The sequence below is a fragment of the Polypterus senegalus genome, chromosome 6 (genome assembly GCF_016835505.1).
Source record: "Polypterus senegalus isolate Bchr_013 chromosome 6, ASM1683550v1, whole genome shotgun sequence".
Classification (NCBI taxonomy): Eukaryota; Metazoa; Chordata; class Cladistia; order Polypteriformes; family Polypteridae; genus Polypterus; species Polypterus senegalus.
Window position 1 is genome coordinate 62,358,597 of NC_053159.1, and position 17,556 is coordinate 62,376,152.

Sequence of the window (17,556 nt, forward strand, 5' to 3'; positions counted from 1 at the left end):
GTTTAAGAGAATTGGAAGAATGCCAGTGTAAACTTTAAATATTTACCATTACTAAATAATATTCTTAAACATGATTTTTGAATGCATGTCATTTTTTAAATATGTAGCTAGTAGTTATGTAAACATTTAAAAGCAATACGGTAATTGTAAATCTTTTATGGAATCTTTGATACGTTTCTGCCTGTTACCTAAACATTTTTTATTTATGTTACTATGAATAGGATAAAATGTTAATGTAATATACACATCTTTATTTCATTTAAAAACTGTTACTTATTTTTTATAATAGTAATAATAATTCATTACATTTATATAGCGCTTTTCTCATGTAATGAATTATTATTATTATTATTAAAACCCAGAACAACGTTCATTAATACAAATGTAAGAATTCATTTTTAGTTAACACTTCGGGTGTAATATACACAAATAAAAGATCATATTGTTCTTTTTTGTTTGCAGGGAGCTGCTGCCATTTAAATGAGCCATCACCATATTTTTCCTTCTCAGTGGTAGGAAAACCTAAAAATTATACAGGTCTCCTAAGCTAAATTCATAAAAATCATTATAATTGTGTACTTTTTCTTTTTTTGCTGTCATGTACATGATAAAAAATATAATTAGGTTGCTTCCATCACATGCACAACTGAAAAGAAATGTAATTAACATTCAACAAATTACACAATTTATTTATGTGTACAATATTGTTCTAAATCACTTTAACATGAAAATATTTAGTCAATCTGTGGCCGCTTTCTTTGGTGCATCCCTGTGAATCATCCAGCAGTAGTCTGCCTTCATGCTGACATCCCAATGTTTGTTGGTACTTCCTATAAATTGGATCTTTATTGTTACCCAAAAACATAGAAATTACACCTTTGAATTATACACAAGCCTCTTGTTCCAGGTTGTTTACTGCATCATCAAACAGTGCATCAGAAATCAGTTTTTTAATATCAGGTCTGGCAAAAATGCTGTCTTTCAATTTAGCATCAGACAAACTTGGAGAGGTTCAGCATAAATATATAAAACAGGCTGTATTTTTTGATAGGGGTTTGACAAACAGTTTCATTACACCATGCTTAATATGAAGCAACACTTCATCGGTATCTACCAAGCTAGGTCTGATGATGCTTTTGGAAAGTTGTAACATTTTTCTAGCTGGCTATTCATTCTAAGTGCGATATAAATTTTAGGCTGTGCTGTCAAACTCACAGAGACAATATTAGAATTATGCATGCCTTGACTGCTGACCCAGTAAGATATGCAGAACTTTCAGGTCATCACATATGAACCAATGCTCTTTGTAGTTATTTGTCTTGAGAAGATTTTGAAAGGCTTCTTTCAAATGCATAAAATAAGCAACAGGTATTGATGTATATTTATTACCGTTATGAAGAACTACTTGTTTTAGTTTTTTTGTGGACAAGTCTATAAATAGTCCCCATTCTTCTGCATTGTAATTGCTGCCAAGATTCTGCGCTAGGCCACTTAAGTCAGTGCAATAAACCAAGGATCCAGCTATCCTGAAATATGCTGCAAGGCCTTCTTCCTTGTTTCAGTGCCATGAGAAATTTGTGTGTTGATGCAATATATTTTTTTCTTTTAATCTGTACTCAAATAGCTCTGCAGCATCTTTGGAAAGTCCTAGATCTCTTTCTAAATCATTAGGCACTTTCCCACCACAAGACATTTCTTACCATTCTCACTGCAGGAACATGGGCCATTTGCAGTTGCTGGTAGGTAGTTCCTGGTGCTTTTTTAGCTCTTACTCCAGATGTACTTTGTGTTCAACTATTAACTATCATGGGTGGGGCTTGGTCCGTGAACTGCTCTGATTGTTTGATCACAAGCTCTGACACCATCTTATAAATCCGTATGTAGCTTGAACTTTTGGACTTTAAGAGAGTTATCAGTGAAAATGGAATGCCACACTTTAAACCACTTCGCTCTTCATTGCCACCATCCTGGTGTGCCATGCCTTGCACCGCATTGAAGCAATAATCTCCCCCGTAGACCTCTAATCACACCGTAGTTTGCACCACAACACTCTTCTTCTTTCTTGACTTCTTCTTATTTACATAAATGTTACAGTTTCTATTGCATGGTGGGAATACCACATACAAACGTGGCCAGGGATCACATGTGACCTAGGGCTTACATCATACAGAAACTCAATGGTTCCTGAAATCAAAGTTTCTGTGGTGGGAAAACACCTATTAAGGTCAATGGCCGTGGCTCATTGTTTGTACTATAGGGACAAATTCTTCATCATTACCTCCTTCTCCTTCTGAGTTTCAACAGGTGGAATAGTGGTAAGTACATCAGATCCATGTTGTACATGTCATATTGATGGAAAATTAGGAGAAACATTTTCTTTCTGACTGCGGTGTCCTGGCACCCTCCCAGGGGTTTGTTTCCTACCTTGCACCCTGTTTTGGCTTGGAATGGCTCCAGCAGACCCCCGTGACCCTGTAGTTAGGATATAGCAGGTTGGATAATGGATTTTTTTTCTGATTCTTTTTGTTATATCCTTGAATTTGCCATAATAGGAATAACAATCATCACTATGATTTTTTGGGATCCCTCCATATCATCAGAATACCTTAAGCAAGCACTTTCTTTGTATCCTTTGTTCATTGTCTTTGTTCTTCAACACAAATAGAGAAGACACTTTGAGGGGCCTGCATTTTGTCCTTGTCACTAAGTTTTATTCCAAAGTAGGCATGATAAGCTTTATTCACAAAATTACTTTTGGTCTGTCTCCTACAAACATTCCTATAAATCTTCACAAATGAAGCAATTAACATCAAGTCTGTTGATGTCTGATGATCTTCTCTAGAGTTCATAATATGAATTAACTTCTTCTTCCTTCGGCTGCTCCCGTTAGGGGTTGCCACAACAGATCATCTTCTTCCATATCGTACTGTCTTCTGCATCTTGCTCTGTTACACCCACCACCTGCATGTCCTCTCTCACCACATTCATAAACCTTCTCTTAGGCCTTCCTCTTTTCCTCTTTCCTGGCAGCTCTATCGTTAACATCCTTTTCCCAATATACCCAGCATCTCTCCTCTGTAATTTTCCAAACCAACGCAATCTCACCTCTCTGACCTTGTCTCCCAACCTTTCAACCTGAGCTGACCCTCTAATGTACTCATTTCTAATCCTGTCCATCCTCGTCACACCCAATGCAAATCTTAACATCTTTAATTCTGCCACCTCCAGCTCTGTCTCCTGCTTTCTGGTCAGTGCCACCATCTCCAACCCATATAACATAGCTGGTATCACTACTCTCCTGTAGACCTTCCCTTTCACTCTTGCTGATACCCATCTGTCACAAATCACTCCTGACACTCTTCTCCACCCATTCCACCCTGCCTGCACTCTCCTTTTCAGCTCTTTTCCATAATCCCTGTTACTCTGAATTGTTGATCCCAAGTATTTAAACTAACTCACCTTCACCAGCTCTACTCCCTGCATCCTCACCATTCCTCTAACCTCCCTCTCATTCACACATGTCTTCTGTCTTGTTCCTACTTACCTTCATTCCTCTCCTATCCAGAGCAAACCTCCAACTCTCCAGGGTCTCCTCGACCTGCTTCCTACTCTCGCTACAGATCACAATGTCATCAGCAAACATCATAGTCCACGGGGACTCCTGTCTAATCTCATCTGTCAACCTGTCCATTACCATTGCAAATAAGAAAGGGCTCAGAGCCGATCCCTGATGTAATTCCACCTCAAAATTGAATGCATCCGTCACTCCTACTGCAGTTCTCACCACTGTCACACTTCCCTCATACATATCCTGTACAACTCTTACATACAGTACTTACTTCTCTGCCACTCCCAACTTCCTCATACAATACCACAACTCCTCTCAAGGCACCCTGCATATGCTTTCTACAGGTCCACAAAGACGCAGTGCAACTCCTTCTGGGCTTCTCTATACTTCTTCATCAACATAATATGAATTAACAGTACCAAAAAAGAGAAACTCCTCACTGATCATTTACAAGTGCACTGAGCATCTTATTGAGTCACACTGAAGTAAGTATGCTGCAATCCAGTGATGTGTATCATTGATAGAGGAAGAACAGGTGCAGACATGTCTCAAACGACTTCTCATGCTGCTACCTGCTTCTGTCTGTTGCTATGACTTATCACTGTGTTCAATTACAGCTATATACTGACCTTATTAGTGAATAAAATAACTGTTTTGCTTTAATAATCGATTAAAGCAAATCACCATTGAAATAAAATATTAACATTTAATTATAGCGTGAAAACAGAAAACAAAATCACATATGTAACCTAATTATAAGGCGTTAAATTAAACATACCGACATGACCAAAAATTACCCATTTCATTGGAACGTTAAAACGTAGAGTTACTGTCTCTTTAATTATTAAGCTTAGTAAGACAATTCTGTTTGTTTATGGTTTTTAAGTGATACTCAGTTGTGCATACACTCCAGGTAACACCATTTAGTACTGGCAAAATAACTGATGTGCTTTAGTACTTACCTGATCCTGATACAATGCTAAAAATTGAATTTTAAGTGCAGTCATTTAAGAAACAGTATCATGAGGAGATTAAACCAGATGTCTGATTGACATTTTTATTCTTGATGATTGTCTCCTGTTTGACTATTAATGGTAAATTTCTGAGATTCAACTAAGAAGTTCCTAAAATACCATTGAATAGTAATATTAATTTTGGAAGCGGGCGGGATGGTGGCGCAGTGGTAGCGCTGCTGCCTCCCAATAAGGAGACCTGGGTACGTTTCCCGGGTCCTCCCGGCGTGGAATTTGCATGTTCGCCCCGTGTCTGCATGGGTTTCCTCCCACAGTCTAAAGACATGCAGGTTAGGTGCATTGGCGATTCTAAATTGTCCCTAGTATGTGCTTGGTGTGTAGGTGGGTGTGTGTGTGTGAACCCTGAGGTGGACTGGCGCCCTGCCCGGGGTTTGTTTCCTGCCTTGTGCCCTGTGTTGGCTAGGATTGGCTCCAGCAGACCCCTGTGACCCTGTAGTTAGGATATTGTGGGTTGGATAATGGATGGATGGATAATGGAAGCACAAGAGCTTCTTACTTTGTTGTCTTGAAAGCATAAAATATATCACTACAGTATGTATACTCTAGCTCATAATAGCTACAGTCAGACATACACATAAACACTTAAGACTTTCTCTTCATCTTGTAAACCATTATTTGTTATGAATGTATAGTGACTGATTGGAGCCCTATCCAGGAAGTACAGTACATTGGGAAAACCCACAGAAACACAGAAAGAACATGCAAACACCATAGTAACAATATGAGTCCTGGGGCAGCTTTCTTCTGTCAGTAACAACTAAAAAGAGAAATTGCAAGAATGTAATATACAATGTGTGATACAAGGTTGCTATTAAATATACATTTAATGTATATTGTATGTAAAGAAATTAGCCCCTTTAATACATGCATACTCACATACTGTACTTTTCATACATACTAATTTATCCTAATGGGTTATAAATCACCCCACAAACCTGAAGTGGATTAATTGGGTTTAGAAATGGAGGAATGGTTATTCCATCTACACATTTAGTCATTTGTTACATTGTATCTGTTGAATTAATAGTTATTTTTGATCCAATGTAGAATTTAACGAAACTGAAAAAATACAGATATTGACATCATTGCAAAACGTGTTTATTGGTTTTTGAATTTATTGGATTTTCTCTGGAATGTACTACCGGTATTTGTATTTGTTATTTTTTAATTGTGTTTTGTTATCATGTTTGTTCTTTAAATGAAAAAATAAAATATCAAAAATGTAAACAAACTGCAATAATATTAATATAAACTTACTTTACAGAATTTTACACTATAGTCCTCCTTGTTAATCTTTGTAGCAAAAGAAATTGATCACATAACAAAAGATTTATATCTGCCGATTTTCTCCCACATTCCCAAAGACATTAAGTTATCTGGCCCAGAATAAATTAATGTCCAAATCTGGTTTTGGTTCATTTTTGCACCTAGTTCTTCCAGAAAAGCCTTGGAACCCAGATTTGTGATAAGCAAATTTGGAAAATATAATAAATGGGCAGATAGATGACTTTATTAGAGGTCAAAATATTGTTGTTTATCATAACAGAAGGATCACATTAACTTTCTATCCTGTTTTGCTTGACATGTAAGTAAACTGCACAGATGAGTGCAATGTGACCAATATTCACCTGTAATTAACTTTTCTTTTTTAGTATTCCTTTATTGTCTGAGGTACTAAGGATAGTTACATACCAAGTCTCTAGGTGGATTTAAACATGGAGTCCTTTTGGTTGTGTAACATAGTTCTTTTATTAGAAACATACAAGTTGTTTTCATTAGTCTTCAAGTTGGTATTAATTCAATACTTTTGGAAGCTAGAGTACTTTGTAATGTCAAAATCATGAGTGTTTAATTCACCTAAGGTGATTTTTCTTTGGTAGTCCAAGAGCTTGTCTTCTGATTAGTATGAAATTCAAAGCCCTTTAAAACCACACAGCATAATGTACATGCAGCATGCCTAGGTCTTACAGGTTTGGCAGAGAAATAATAACTTATCTAAAGCTTTGTAACTTAATTAAAAAAAAAAACCAATGATTATAAGTACAATATCCCCCCCTCCTTTCTCCTTCTCTGCAAATTGGTATAACCCAATACATCTCTGGGCAAGCCTGAACTTGTTTTGTAGGTTAATGAATAGTCATGAGAAAAAAAATAAGTGGGAGGTGCCAGATTTGTTGTTAGATGCAAGTCAGTTGAGAGGGCCAAGGGGAGATGGGGAAACTCAAAAAAGAGAGCAAGTCCTTCTCTCCAGTCCATCACCTCCAAGCACAGACTGGCTTATTTTTCCAATTTGCTTTTAAGAGATGCACTGCGAGCTGTGAATCGATCCCACACCCTGTCATAGATGTTTGGGTTTTGGTGGAAACCACATGACACCTTTTGCAAGACAAGTCCCCATTGCACCGAAATTGCTGGAGAATTAAAATGCTGTACATTAGTGACCAGACGCAGCATTATTCCACGGTAGGTTTCTGGTAATTTCTATTTAGGCTTGTAGTTGAGAACTGTAATTTCCATGGGGAGTGTAGGTAGCCATATCTGATGCTAAGCCATTTGTCTTTTGTTTCCTTTTCAGTCAGTTTCTCGTACAGTTATGCCACTAAGCTCACTGAGACTTTCTCTTGTCTTCACTTTAAATGGCACACAATAAGCTATGTATTTGTGAGACAGTTTTATTGGTTTTGTCAAGATCAGAACTCTTGGAGAGGTGTGCATGCTTACTACATAATTAATTGTTTTAATTTGAGAAGGCATATTATTGGTAATTTAGTTGTTATAGTATAGAAATTAATGTTTAATACTTTCCAACTTAAAGACCAGTGTTAGGCATCTCTATACTTATCCCTAGTTTCAGTTTGGAAGACACATTTCACATTTTTTCATTAACAGTTTGTAAGTATTTATTTCATGTTTGTAATATATCGCAATGCTAAACTTGTAGTGCAACTAAACTAAAGTAGTGGAGCAGCCTAAAGCTTTTGCATTAAAATGAAAAAAATAAGGAAAGCAGCACTTTAGCAAACAAATAACTATTGTAATAAAACTACTGTTACTTCACTTCTCTCCCCTGTTAAAGGAGTACATGGTGCCTTTTTGTAAGTGGCCTGCTCTCTAGTATCAGGTTTGGAGCCTTTTGCTGTTACTGTGTCACCTTATTAAGAAAGGAATCCCTAGATTATTAGCTAGATTGCTAGCTTAAAAGATAGCAAAGTCTTAAAGGGAGCAAGAGAAGAAAAATAAATAAGTTCCTCCCTTTGGGTTGTTTACTGCTTCCTATCAGTTCTGTAGGGAGAGGCTACTACACCATTTGAAACTAATATTGAATTAAATAGGTTCAGGAAGTGAGTGGATACAAGTGTTTGGTTGAATCCATTAAAAAGTGAAATGCAATCTTTTTATCTAGTGTTTATTCCAGTTTCTAAATATTTTTTCCGAAAGAATAAAAGAATGCACTATAAATAAGAACATTTCTTTGCACTTCGTTTTTCACTTGGTTGATGTGCTCTTGCAATTATGGTATCACTTTTGCTCTATATATAAGCTAAACTTTTAAATATAAATATATGTGTAAAGAGAGATGTTTTATATAACAACTGCACATTTGTAGATATCATTTCATCATAGTGCATGATGTTGCAAAACAATAAAAATAAAATAATACATAAATAAAAAATAAAATAAAACAATAATACAGATGAATAAATATTCATTTCTGAAAATGTGGCTTATCATTTACATTTGTTTAATCATTTTATTCTTTTTATTCTAATAAGATAACATGTTTTTGTACGTATTCCAAATAATACAAGTATGTAGTTCAAACATTTTAATGAACATTTATTTATTAATAATGGATTATTTTGTACTAATGGACTTTATTCATTAATAACATTCTATAGCATTCATTTGCACATCAGAACTTCCCAACTCAATGAATTTTCGTAGGCTCGAAATTAAATCATAGTTACCACTCTCTAAGATATCTGAGGTAAATAATAGCAAAAGACGCAGAACTGAGCTTTGCATACAGCGTGTTTTCTTAATTAGTATAACTTACTTACATTAGACTTTATTCCCCAACTTTCTCATTTTATCTTTGCCTCTCATTTACTCTCTAGTGACCTGAGGTAAATCACTTAGCATCCAAAAGCTCCAGGCAAAATAATTTGTAAATATTTGATACTGTGTACATGGTAAAGAGTCACAGAATATATTTAATATAGAGGGTGGCTATATTAAATAAAGCTTGTGTATACATATAGACACTTATTTACTGAAAACTTTTCTTTAATACATAACCAATATAAATGTAAAGCTAAACTATTAATTCAGTTATTTTTACATAGCGCAATTTCAGTTACTATACCAGAAATACAATCCATAAGAAATAACATGCAGTACCATACCAATATACATTAATTAAATTAGTAAGTGTACCCTATGAATGGAAATTAAATAGATTATTAAAAAAAGCAAATTGAGTACACAATTAATAGCCACTCTTGTGACCATGAGCTGGATTAAGCAGGTTTGAGAGTGGATGGAATAATAAAAATATATACTTATAATTAGGTTCTTTAAAAGTCTTTAGAAATGGCATCACCTCCATTTGAGCCCAGAATGAGTGTGTTTTACTCTGTGGGTGAGTGTTCCCTGTGATCTACCAGCTTCTAGTTCAGAATTATTTATAAAGCTGTCATTTTCAGTTAAATTTGAAATTAATCTTCATTGTTTAATTTCTTGAATCGGTAACACTACATCTCTTTCTTTTGTTCTACTATATTAAAATATTTTAAAGTTGATGTGATATACACTGTTTTGCAGTTATGTAACTGCAAGAAGACTTCTAAATTAATAGACTTTATGTATGAACTGCATTGCTGAATTAACTATATTGCAGGCTCCAAATAATTTTGTGTACAGTATATGCAGGGTTTGTCTTATAGTTTTTTCTTTGTAGCTATTTTCTGTGAACTTTAAATAAAACAATATTATATTGAAATGAATCAAAGATATTACAGTTTCACAAAGTATTAATTTTACAATGTAATGTATTGCTTGTGGTATTGCTTTAAATTAAAGATTGGTTTTAGGCAATTCAGAGATGAATGGATGGATCATTAATTTTCTATATCTGCTTAATACTTAAAAAGATGCGTTTCAGAAATTGTGATTAGAGCTTCTAAGTCGCCAAGGAATGAGTGAGTTTGTATGTGCATATGTGAGAGTGTTTCTGGCAATTGACTTGATTCTTGTCCAGGATTGCTTCTTACCTTTTGCTCAGTGTTGCGAGATAGTCTAATCTGCTAGGTGAATCTAATATTGGATTAAACAGGTTCAGTAAATGAGTGGCTGTATTAACTTTTTTATTTTTATTGCAGCAATTTTGACTGTATATTAAAATGTAGAAACCCTAATTTTATTAATAAATTTGTACACTCTAACAATTGTATTTATTCGTTAACAGGCTAGATATGCTATAAAGCTTACTAACTAGTTTTTCTCCAGAATTGACTTGGCACATACATATATTTGATTTTTCCATATTTATTTTAATATGAATTGTGTTATTTTATGAATTAATTAAAATATAAGATAAGTAAGTGCATGTAAAGCTGATATAACATTTTTGATTATTATTAAGACTGGTCATAAATTCCACTGTCAGAAGGTATTCATGATGTGTTGTCCATGTTAACGTTTAATTCAGTATATTGTAAAATGTCATTATTTTTGTACTTCTTTGTACTTTCTTAAAAGTAAGCAGGTTGTATAAGTTTGCATTTTTTTACTCCGCCTTATTGATGACACTTTTTAGACAATTATCATAATAAGTAATGTTCCACCTTTAGCCAGTTGTATTTGGAATTTATGACTCCGCCTGGAGTATTACAATTTTTAATTTTCTTTAACAAAACAGAACGTAAATTTGTGTTTGGGATTTTATTAGGACTACTTAAATAAATTTGCTTGGTGTTTGTGTGTTCCAGTGTGCCATTGTCCAGAAAAACAATTTTTTTCACTTTAATTAAAATGCTTTAAAAACGTAAGCAATTGAAGAATGTTGGCCAGGTGAATTATTTGTATAGATATTCAGTTCTGTTTATTGTGTATGTGTATACAAGAACTATTTGTATTTAAAATATGTTTTAGTAGTGTGTGATCTATTGATCTAGGTTTTCTATGGTCAAGCATAATGGTTTCTTAAGGGAGGTTTGTTGCTCTTTAATTAAGAGTGAAACAAAATCTATCCTGTTGGTCTCTAGCCAAATTAAACTTTTTGTTATTTTTTATCTGTAGTGGCTAATTCTGCTTTTGTTTCTTTGGATTGCAAGTATTGGAGACCAGGCTGATTATTCCTCACTGGGTCTAACAGTAGAGGGAGCACTTAGATCAATTTTTCTGTGTTGCTTTACTTGCGAGGCCAGAGAATTTCTGGAAAAGAGAATTTTGGATGCAAACCTAGCCAGGAGGAGTGATTGTTTATTACATAACAGTTGTGCCTGGCAGGTGCAATTTGCTATCCTCCCTGTTAAGCCAATGACCACTGCTTGTTTTCCTTGTTATTGTTGGTCTCAATGATTAATTGCATAGCTGTTAAAAATTTCTTTGATTTTAAATAACACTTCTATAGTCTTCTCTATTAAAATAATGGCAAAAACATTGGTTCATGTTTTAAGTAGTATTGCAAGGAAAAAATATGCCAGCCCATTTCAGTGTTGCTAATTTTTTGTAACTTTTAATTTTCTGTCAGGTTCACTCAAGTTTGTTACTTAGGTGTAAAAGGATAAGCTTCAGCATAACATTAGTATGTCTTCATGATGACATTGTGTGCTATCAATAAACAATTGGACAGTAAAATCAAAGTCCCTACTTTTTCATAATATTGCAATAGTTCAGCATTGAAATGAAAGAATGGTTTGAGGCAAAATTACATAATAAACTATTTTATTTTCCCCTCACCCTTAGATAAGCATAAGTATGGAGGCAAATTAACTTACGTACTATAAATAACTGCATCAATCTTGCTACCTACTGAAATTACTAAAGTTCTAGTTACTTTGTGGTGTGTTGCAAAGCCTTTGCCTTTTCATTTTCTCATTGCTTTGGGATTTTTTAGTAAAATGTATATTTGATTGTATTTACAGTCATGGCTGAAATTATCGGCACCCCTGGAATTTTCCCAGAAAATGCACCATTTCTCCCAGAAAATTGTCACAATTATAAATGTTTTGGTATACACATGTTTATTTCCTTTATGTGCTTTGGAACAACACAAAAAAACAGATTAAAAAAGCCAAATCTGACATCATTTCACACAAAACTCAAAAACTGGGCTGGACAAAATTATTGGCACCCTCAACTTAATATTTGGTTGCACGCCCTTTGGAAAAAATAACTGAAATCAAGTGTTTCCTATAACCATCAACAAGCCTGTTATACCTCTCAACTGGAATTTCTGACCACTCTTCTTTTGCAAACTTCTCAAGGTCTCTCAGATTTGAAGGGCGCCTTCTCCCAACAGCAATTTTGAGATCCCTCCATAAGTGTTCAATCGGATTTAGATCCGAACTCATTGCTGGCCACTTCAGAACTTTCCAGCGCTTTGTCTTCAACCATTTCTGGGTACTTTTAGAGGTATGTTTGGGGTCATTGTCCTGCTAGAACACCCATGACCTCTAACGCAGACCCAGCTTTCTGACACTGGGCCTTACATTGTGCCCCAATATCTTTTGGTAGTCTTCAGATTTCATGTTGCCTTGCACACAGTCAAGGCATCCAGTGCCAGAGGCAGCAAAACATCCCCAAAACATCTTAGAACCTCCACCATGTTTGACTGTAGGTACTGTGTTCTTTTCTTCGTAGGCCTCATTCCATTTTTTGTAAACAGTAGAATGATGAGCTTTACCAAAAAGCTCTACCTTGGTCTCATCTGTTCACAAGACGTTCGCCCAGAAGGATTTTGGCTTCCTCAAGTACATATTGGCAAACTTCAGTCTGGCTTTTTTATGTTTCTGTGTCAGCAGTGGGTTCCTCCTGGCTCTCCTACCATAGCGTTTCATCTCGTTTAGATGTCGCTGGATAGTTCAAGCTGACACTGTTGCACCCTGAGTTTTGCAGAACAGCTTGAATATGTTTTGAAGTTGATTGGGGCTGTTTATCCATCATTCACACTATCCTTCGTTGCAGTCTTTTATCAATTTTTCTCTTCCGTCCACGTCCAGGGAGATTAGCTACAGTGCCATGTGTTGTGAACTTCTTGATTATGTTGCGCACAGTGAACAAAGGAACATGAAGATCTCTGGAGATGGACTTATAGCCTTGAGATTGTTGATATTTTTCCGCAATTTTTGTTCTCAACTCCTCAGATAATTCTGTGTTCTTCTTTCTCTTCTCCATGCTTAGTGTGGCACACTCAGACACACATCAGAAAGGTTGAGTCAACTTTTCACCATTTTAACTAGCTTCAGGTGTGATTGCTATATTGCCAGCACCTGTTTCTTGTCACAGGTGAGTTCAAACGAGCATTATACTGTATGCTTAAAATAAAATGATTTACTCACAATTTTGAAAAGGTGCCAATAATTTTTCCGGCCTATTTTTGGAGTTCTGTGTGACATGATGTCAGATTTGGCTTTTTTTCTCTGTTTTTTTGTGTTGTTCCAATGCACATAAAGGAAATAAACATTTGTATACCAAAACATTTGTAATTGCAACAATTTTCTTTGAGAAATGATGTATTTTCTGGAAAAATTCCAGGGGTGCAGATAATTTCGGCCAAGACTGTATATATAGAAATGTACTTGATCATTCTGAAGAACTCTTTAGTTTTACTGGTAGTGTGTTTTCATTAATCACATTCTTTTATAATGTAATGCCAGCTGGAGTATTTACAGACATTGTTACACACATAAGCAATCAGTATAATTTTGTACAGTAATTCAGGTATTCTTTTGCTATAACAGTTACATCATCTTTAAAAATGAGCGAGGCAGTCTCACCAGCAATCATGTCATTAGTTTCATAAAGTTTAATTAATGAAATGGTAGGCTTTGATCATTTTCAGTTTTTATTTTTTTCACATTGTTACTTCATTGCCACTTTGGTGGAGTTCTGTCTTAGCCTTTTTTCAGTACTTGGCTTCAAGGCTCTGCTAGCTCATCATTCTACCTTTTATCAAGTTGTAATCTGGCTTTTCCGCTTTTTGGTTCTTATGGAAAATTTGCCTTTGTAGGCTTGCTGCTAACATTTTGTGCAAGTAGTAGATTTTGGATACCTTCATCATTGGTAGTGTTGGTCATTTCAGCAACAGTGTTTTAGAGTTTATCTTTACAGCTCTATTTATGTTTTTGTTCCCTTCAACAGACCTGACCATTGCCATTTGACACATATATTTGTGGTTTCTTTCTTCTCAAGTTATTTCATATTGTTGATGTTGTAGACCTGGTTTCTGTATTTCTAAAGTAATTCTCCATTCGGAGTCTATATTGTCTGAATTTCTAATGTACAGTTTCCTTGTCTTTATGTTAGTTTAAGCCTGCTGATGGTAAACAGAGACCCTAACTCTGCACTGTGTGCACATGACTAAATATGCAAGAGAAAACAGCTGGTTGATAAGAAGTTCCTATCAATCAAATGTCTCAATGCATATTTGGGATGAACCTCAAACGATAGTATTTTTATTTAATATTTTTTAATAATATATGCACATAAAGGACCTAAAAATAAAGGTATTAGTTTATTTTTTTTCACATATTGATATTTTGATCTCAAATCTGAATTGCAGGATTATACTTCAAAAAGGGGATTTTAACTTCACTGTCATAATGGTTATAGATGTTCTGTGGCTGTGGATTACACACATACTGTACACTATAAGTTTTCAGGAAAGGAAAAAATAGTTTCAGCGTAATGCCTCTGTGTAGGATTTTAAAACTTCAGTGCAAATGCTACACAGGATATTTTAACATGCCTTGCAGATATTGATGGTCCAGGACAAGTATGCTCAACGACATCCCAGCTGTCACTTTGTGGCAAAGCAAGGATGCAGAAAATCATTATGTATATGTTTCATCCTGTTTATTTCTGAAATTCTTTTGGTATCTCACCCATACTCTCTGTATGTGTTCATATGAAGTGATGTGTTGCATGTTGATTAGGAGCTGCAAGAAAGAACTTTCCTGTACTTTCTATATATTATAATAGTTATCCTATAAACCCATAAACTTATGTGCATATACACATTATTGTATCTACACTCATTATTGACATTCCTGCATATAAAGGCTTGTATAAAAATTTAAATCAAGACAAATCACATCAGAATTTTTCACCTTCATTAAGATAATCAACCCAGCAATATTTAAGTTAAAAATAAATCATTTTAGAAACACTAATTAAAGATAAAAAATTTTAAATGTGTTGGTTGTGTGATACTTTGTGAAAGCAAGTTTTAATATGATAATAAACAGAAGACCTATTTGGATAGGTTTCTATCAACTTTGCACACCCGAATTGTGTGGTTTAAACCCAATGCTTTTGCAAAAGAGCTCAAATTCAGTCAGATTGCGAGGAGATCTTCTATACATATACTTTTCAAGGCAAACACGTATACTGAGGTCCAAACACTAACTGGGCCATTCCAGGATATTGATCTCCTGTTTTTTGTTTTGGTATTTGCATTTCAGATATTTGTTACATTCAAATGATAAGCGAGGAGGGTTTGCATTAGGAAAGGCATCCAAGCTGTAAAAATAATGGCGAAATTTCTATTGGAAAAATCTAGTCATTAAAATGGGAATAACTATGGAAGAAGAAGCTATATTCGAATATGAAATTCATCTTTTGGTCTAATTTTATGGTAAAGTGTATCAAATTTTGTACCAAAACATCTTATTATCTGTAGCGGTTTTTCTCCTTTATCTTTAACAGAGCCCTAAGTCCATTCTAAAAATCTGAACGTGATGTTGCCAGCACCATGCTTGACATTGTCGTAGGTAACTGTGATGTTTGGATGATGAGTTGTGTTACCTTTGCCCCAACTTATCATTTGTAATAAAAGCAAGAACATTCTAACCTGACTACATCATTTTTCCCCACAATTTTGGGAGACTGAATCAGTCTTCTTGCCAAATTTTGTAGGTTTGAAAGCTGTTTTTTAGTGAGATGTGACTTTTGTCTTAACACAAGATTTAGAATATAATTAGTCAAATATGAACACAATCACAACACCCATTATTAAGAACGTGCACATTTATGCAACAAAGACATTAAAAGTTTGTTTGTTAATTACTTTACAAAAAAATCATCATTTGTTTAAACTTAAGTGTTATTGGTTACAAGATTGTGTCAAAGATTGAAAGGATCTGATAGAAAAGCTGAAGGGTATATAGATTTTTAATATCCACTCTTAAGTGTACATGTTTATGTCTTTTGTTATGCCTCCACATGTTCACATGTATTAGCTTGTTTTGTGTGTGTAAATATTTATCTGAATGACCATTATGTCTGACATATTGAGTGTTTTTTTTCACTGTATCCTATGTGCCGATAGTGCATAACTCATTGAATTTCTTTGCAGCTGCATACTGTATATCTCTGTCTCTTTGCCTATGTGTGTATGAGGGATAGTGGTGCTGAATATAGTAGATTTGTACTCAGACCTTTCACTTTATGCATCCTTTATTTTGTTGTTTTTAATATTAAGTGGATAAATTTACTATTGTGGCCTTTCGATCTACACTCTAAAACCCATATTGACAAAAGTGAAAACTGCTTTCAGAAAGCTCTGCAAATGTATTAAAAATCAAAAACTTAACTCTTTTTTATGTAAGTATTTAAACTCTTTGCTGTGGCACTCCAAATTGTAGTCAGGTGTATCCTGTTTGCTTTAATTACCCGTGAGATGTGTCAAGAACTTGATTGGACTCCACCTGTGGAAAACTGAATTGATTGGACATGGTTTAGAATGACACACACCTGAGAGTACAAGATCCCCCAATTCATGCTGCATATCAATCAGGTCAAGAACCAAGCCACGAAGTCCAAGGAACTCTCTGACAGCTGTGATAAAATTATGGTGAGGCACAGATCAGGGCAAGGGTGTATAACTATTTTAGAGCAATCTGGACGAGAACTGGCCATTCAGCCCAACAAAGCTCACCAGTCCTATCCATTTTATTCTTGTAAAATAACATCAAGTCTAGTTTTGAAAGTCCTTAAAGTTCTTCTGTCTACTACACTACTTGGTAACTTATTCCATGTGTCTGTGGTTCTTTGTGTAAAGAAAAACATCCTAATGGTTGTGCGAAATTTACCCTTATCAATTTTCCAACTATGTCCCCATTTTCTTGATGTACTCATTTTAAACACTTCAGTCATGTCTCCTCTTAATCTTCTATTGCTTAAACTGAAATGGCTCAGCTCTTTTATATTTCCTTATAATTCATTCCCTCTAGTTCTGAAATCAGCCTAGTTTCTCTTCTGTGGACTTTTTCCAACACTGCTATGTCTGTTTTGTAGCCTGGAGATTAAAACTGTACACAGTACTCTAGGTGATGTCTACCCAGTGTGATATAAAGCATGAACATAACTTCCTTGGACTTGTGCTATATAACATAATATTCTGTTAGCCATCTTAATGGCTTCTGAACACGGTCTGGCAGTTGATAGTGTTGAATCCATTACCCTCCTAAATCCTTCTGAATTTTAAGATCTCCAATATGGTATACAAACCTAAAATGTTTACTTCATGTGTGTAATACTTTATATTAACTAATGTTACTTTTAATCTGCCACAAATCTGTGAAGCCTGTATGCTGCCCAAGTCCCTCTGTAATGATTGAGTGGATTTTAGATTATCTGCAATCCACATATTTTGGTATCTTCTACAAATGTAATTAGGTTGTTATTTATATTCTTATCCAAATAATGTATATATATTAAACATAGCAT

General features: G+C 34.8%; 1 protein-coding gene across 5 annotated transcripts in view; it reads left to right on the forward strand.

The window, feature by feature from the left end:
- The window catches only part of tp73 (tumor protein p73), a 162,789-nt gene that overhangs the window by 53,867 nt on the left and 91,366 nt on the right, over nucleotides 1-17,556 (forward strand). The window contains exon 1 of one of the 5 annotated variants that reach the window (XM_039756105.1): nucleotides 6,878-7,065. The exons of the other annotated variants lie outside the window; for them this stretch is intronic. Within the exon in view, the coding sequence (XP_039612039.1) occupies nucleotides 7,027-7,065 (39 nt within the window). The 5' untranslated portion in view covers nucleotides 6,878-7,026. Of the gene's footprint in view, nucleotides 1-6,877; nucleotides 7,066-17,556 lie in introns of those variants that run through there. 5 annotated transcript variants of the gene reach the window in all.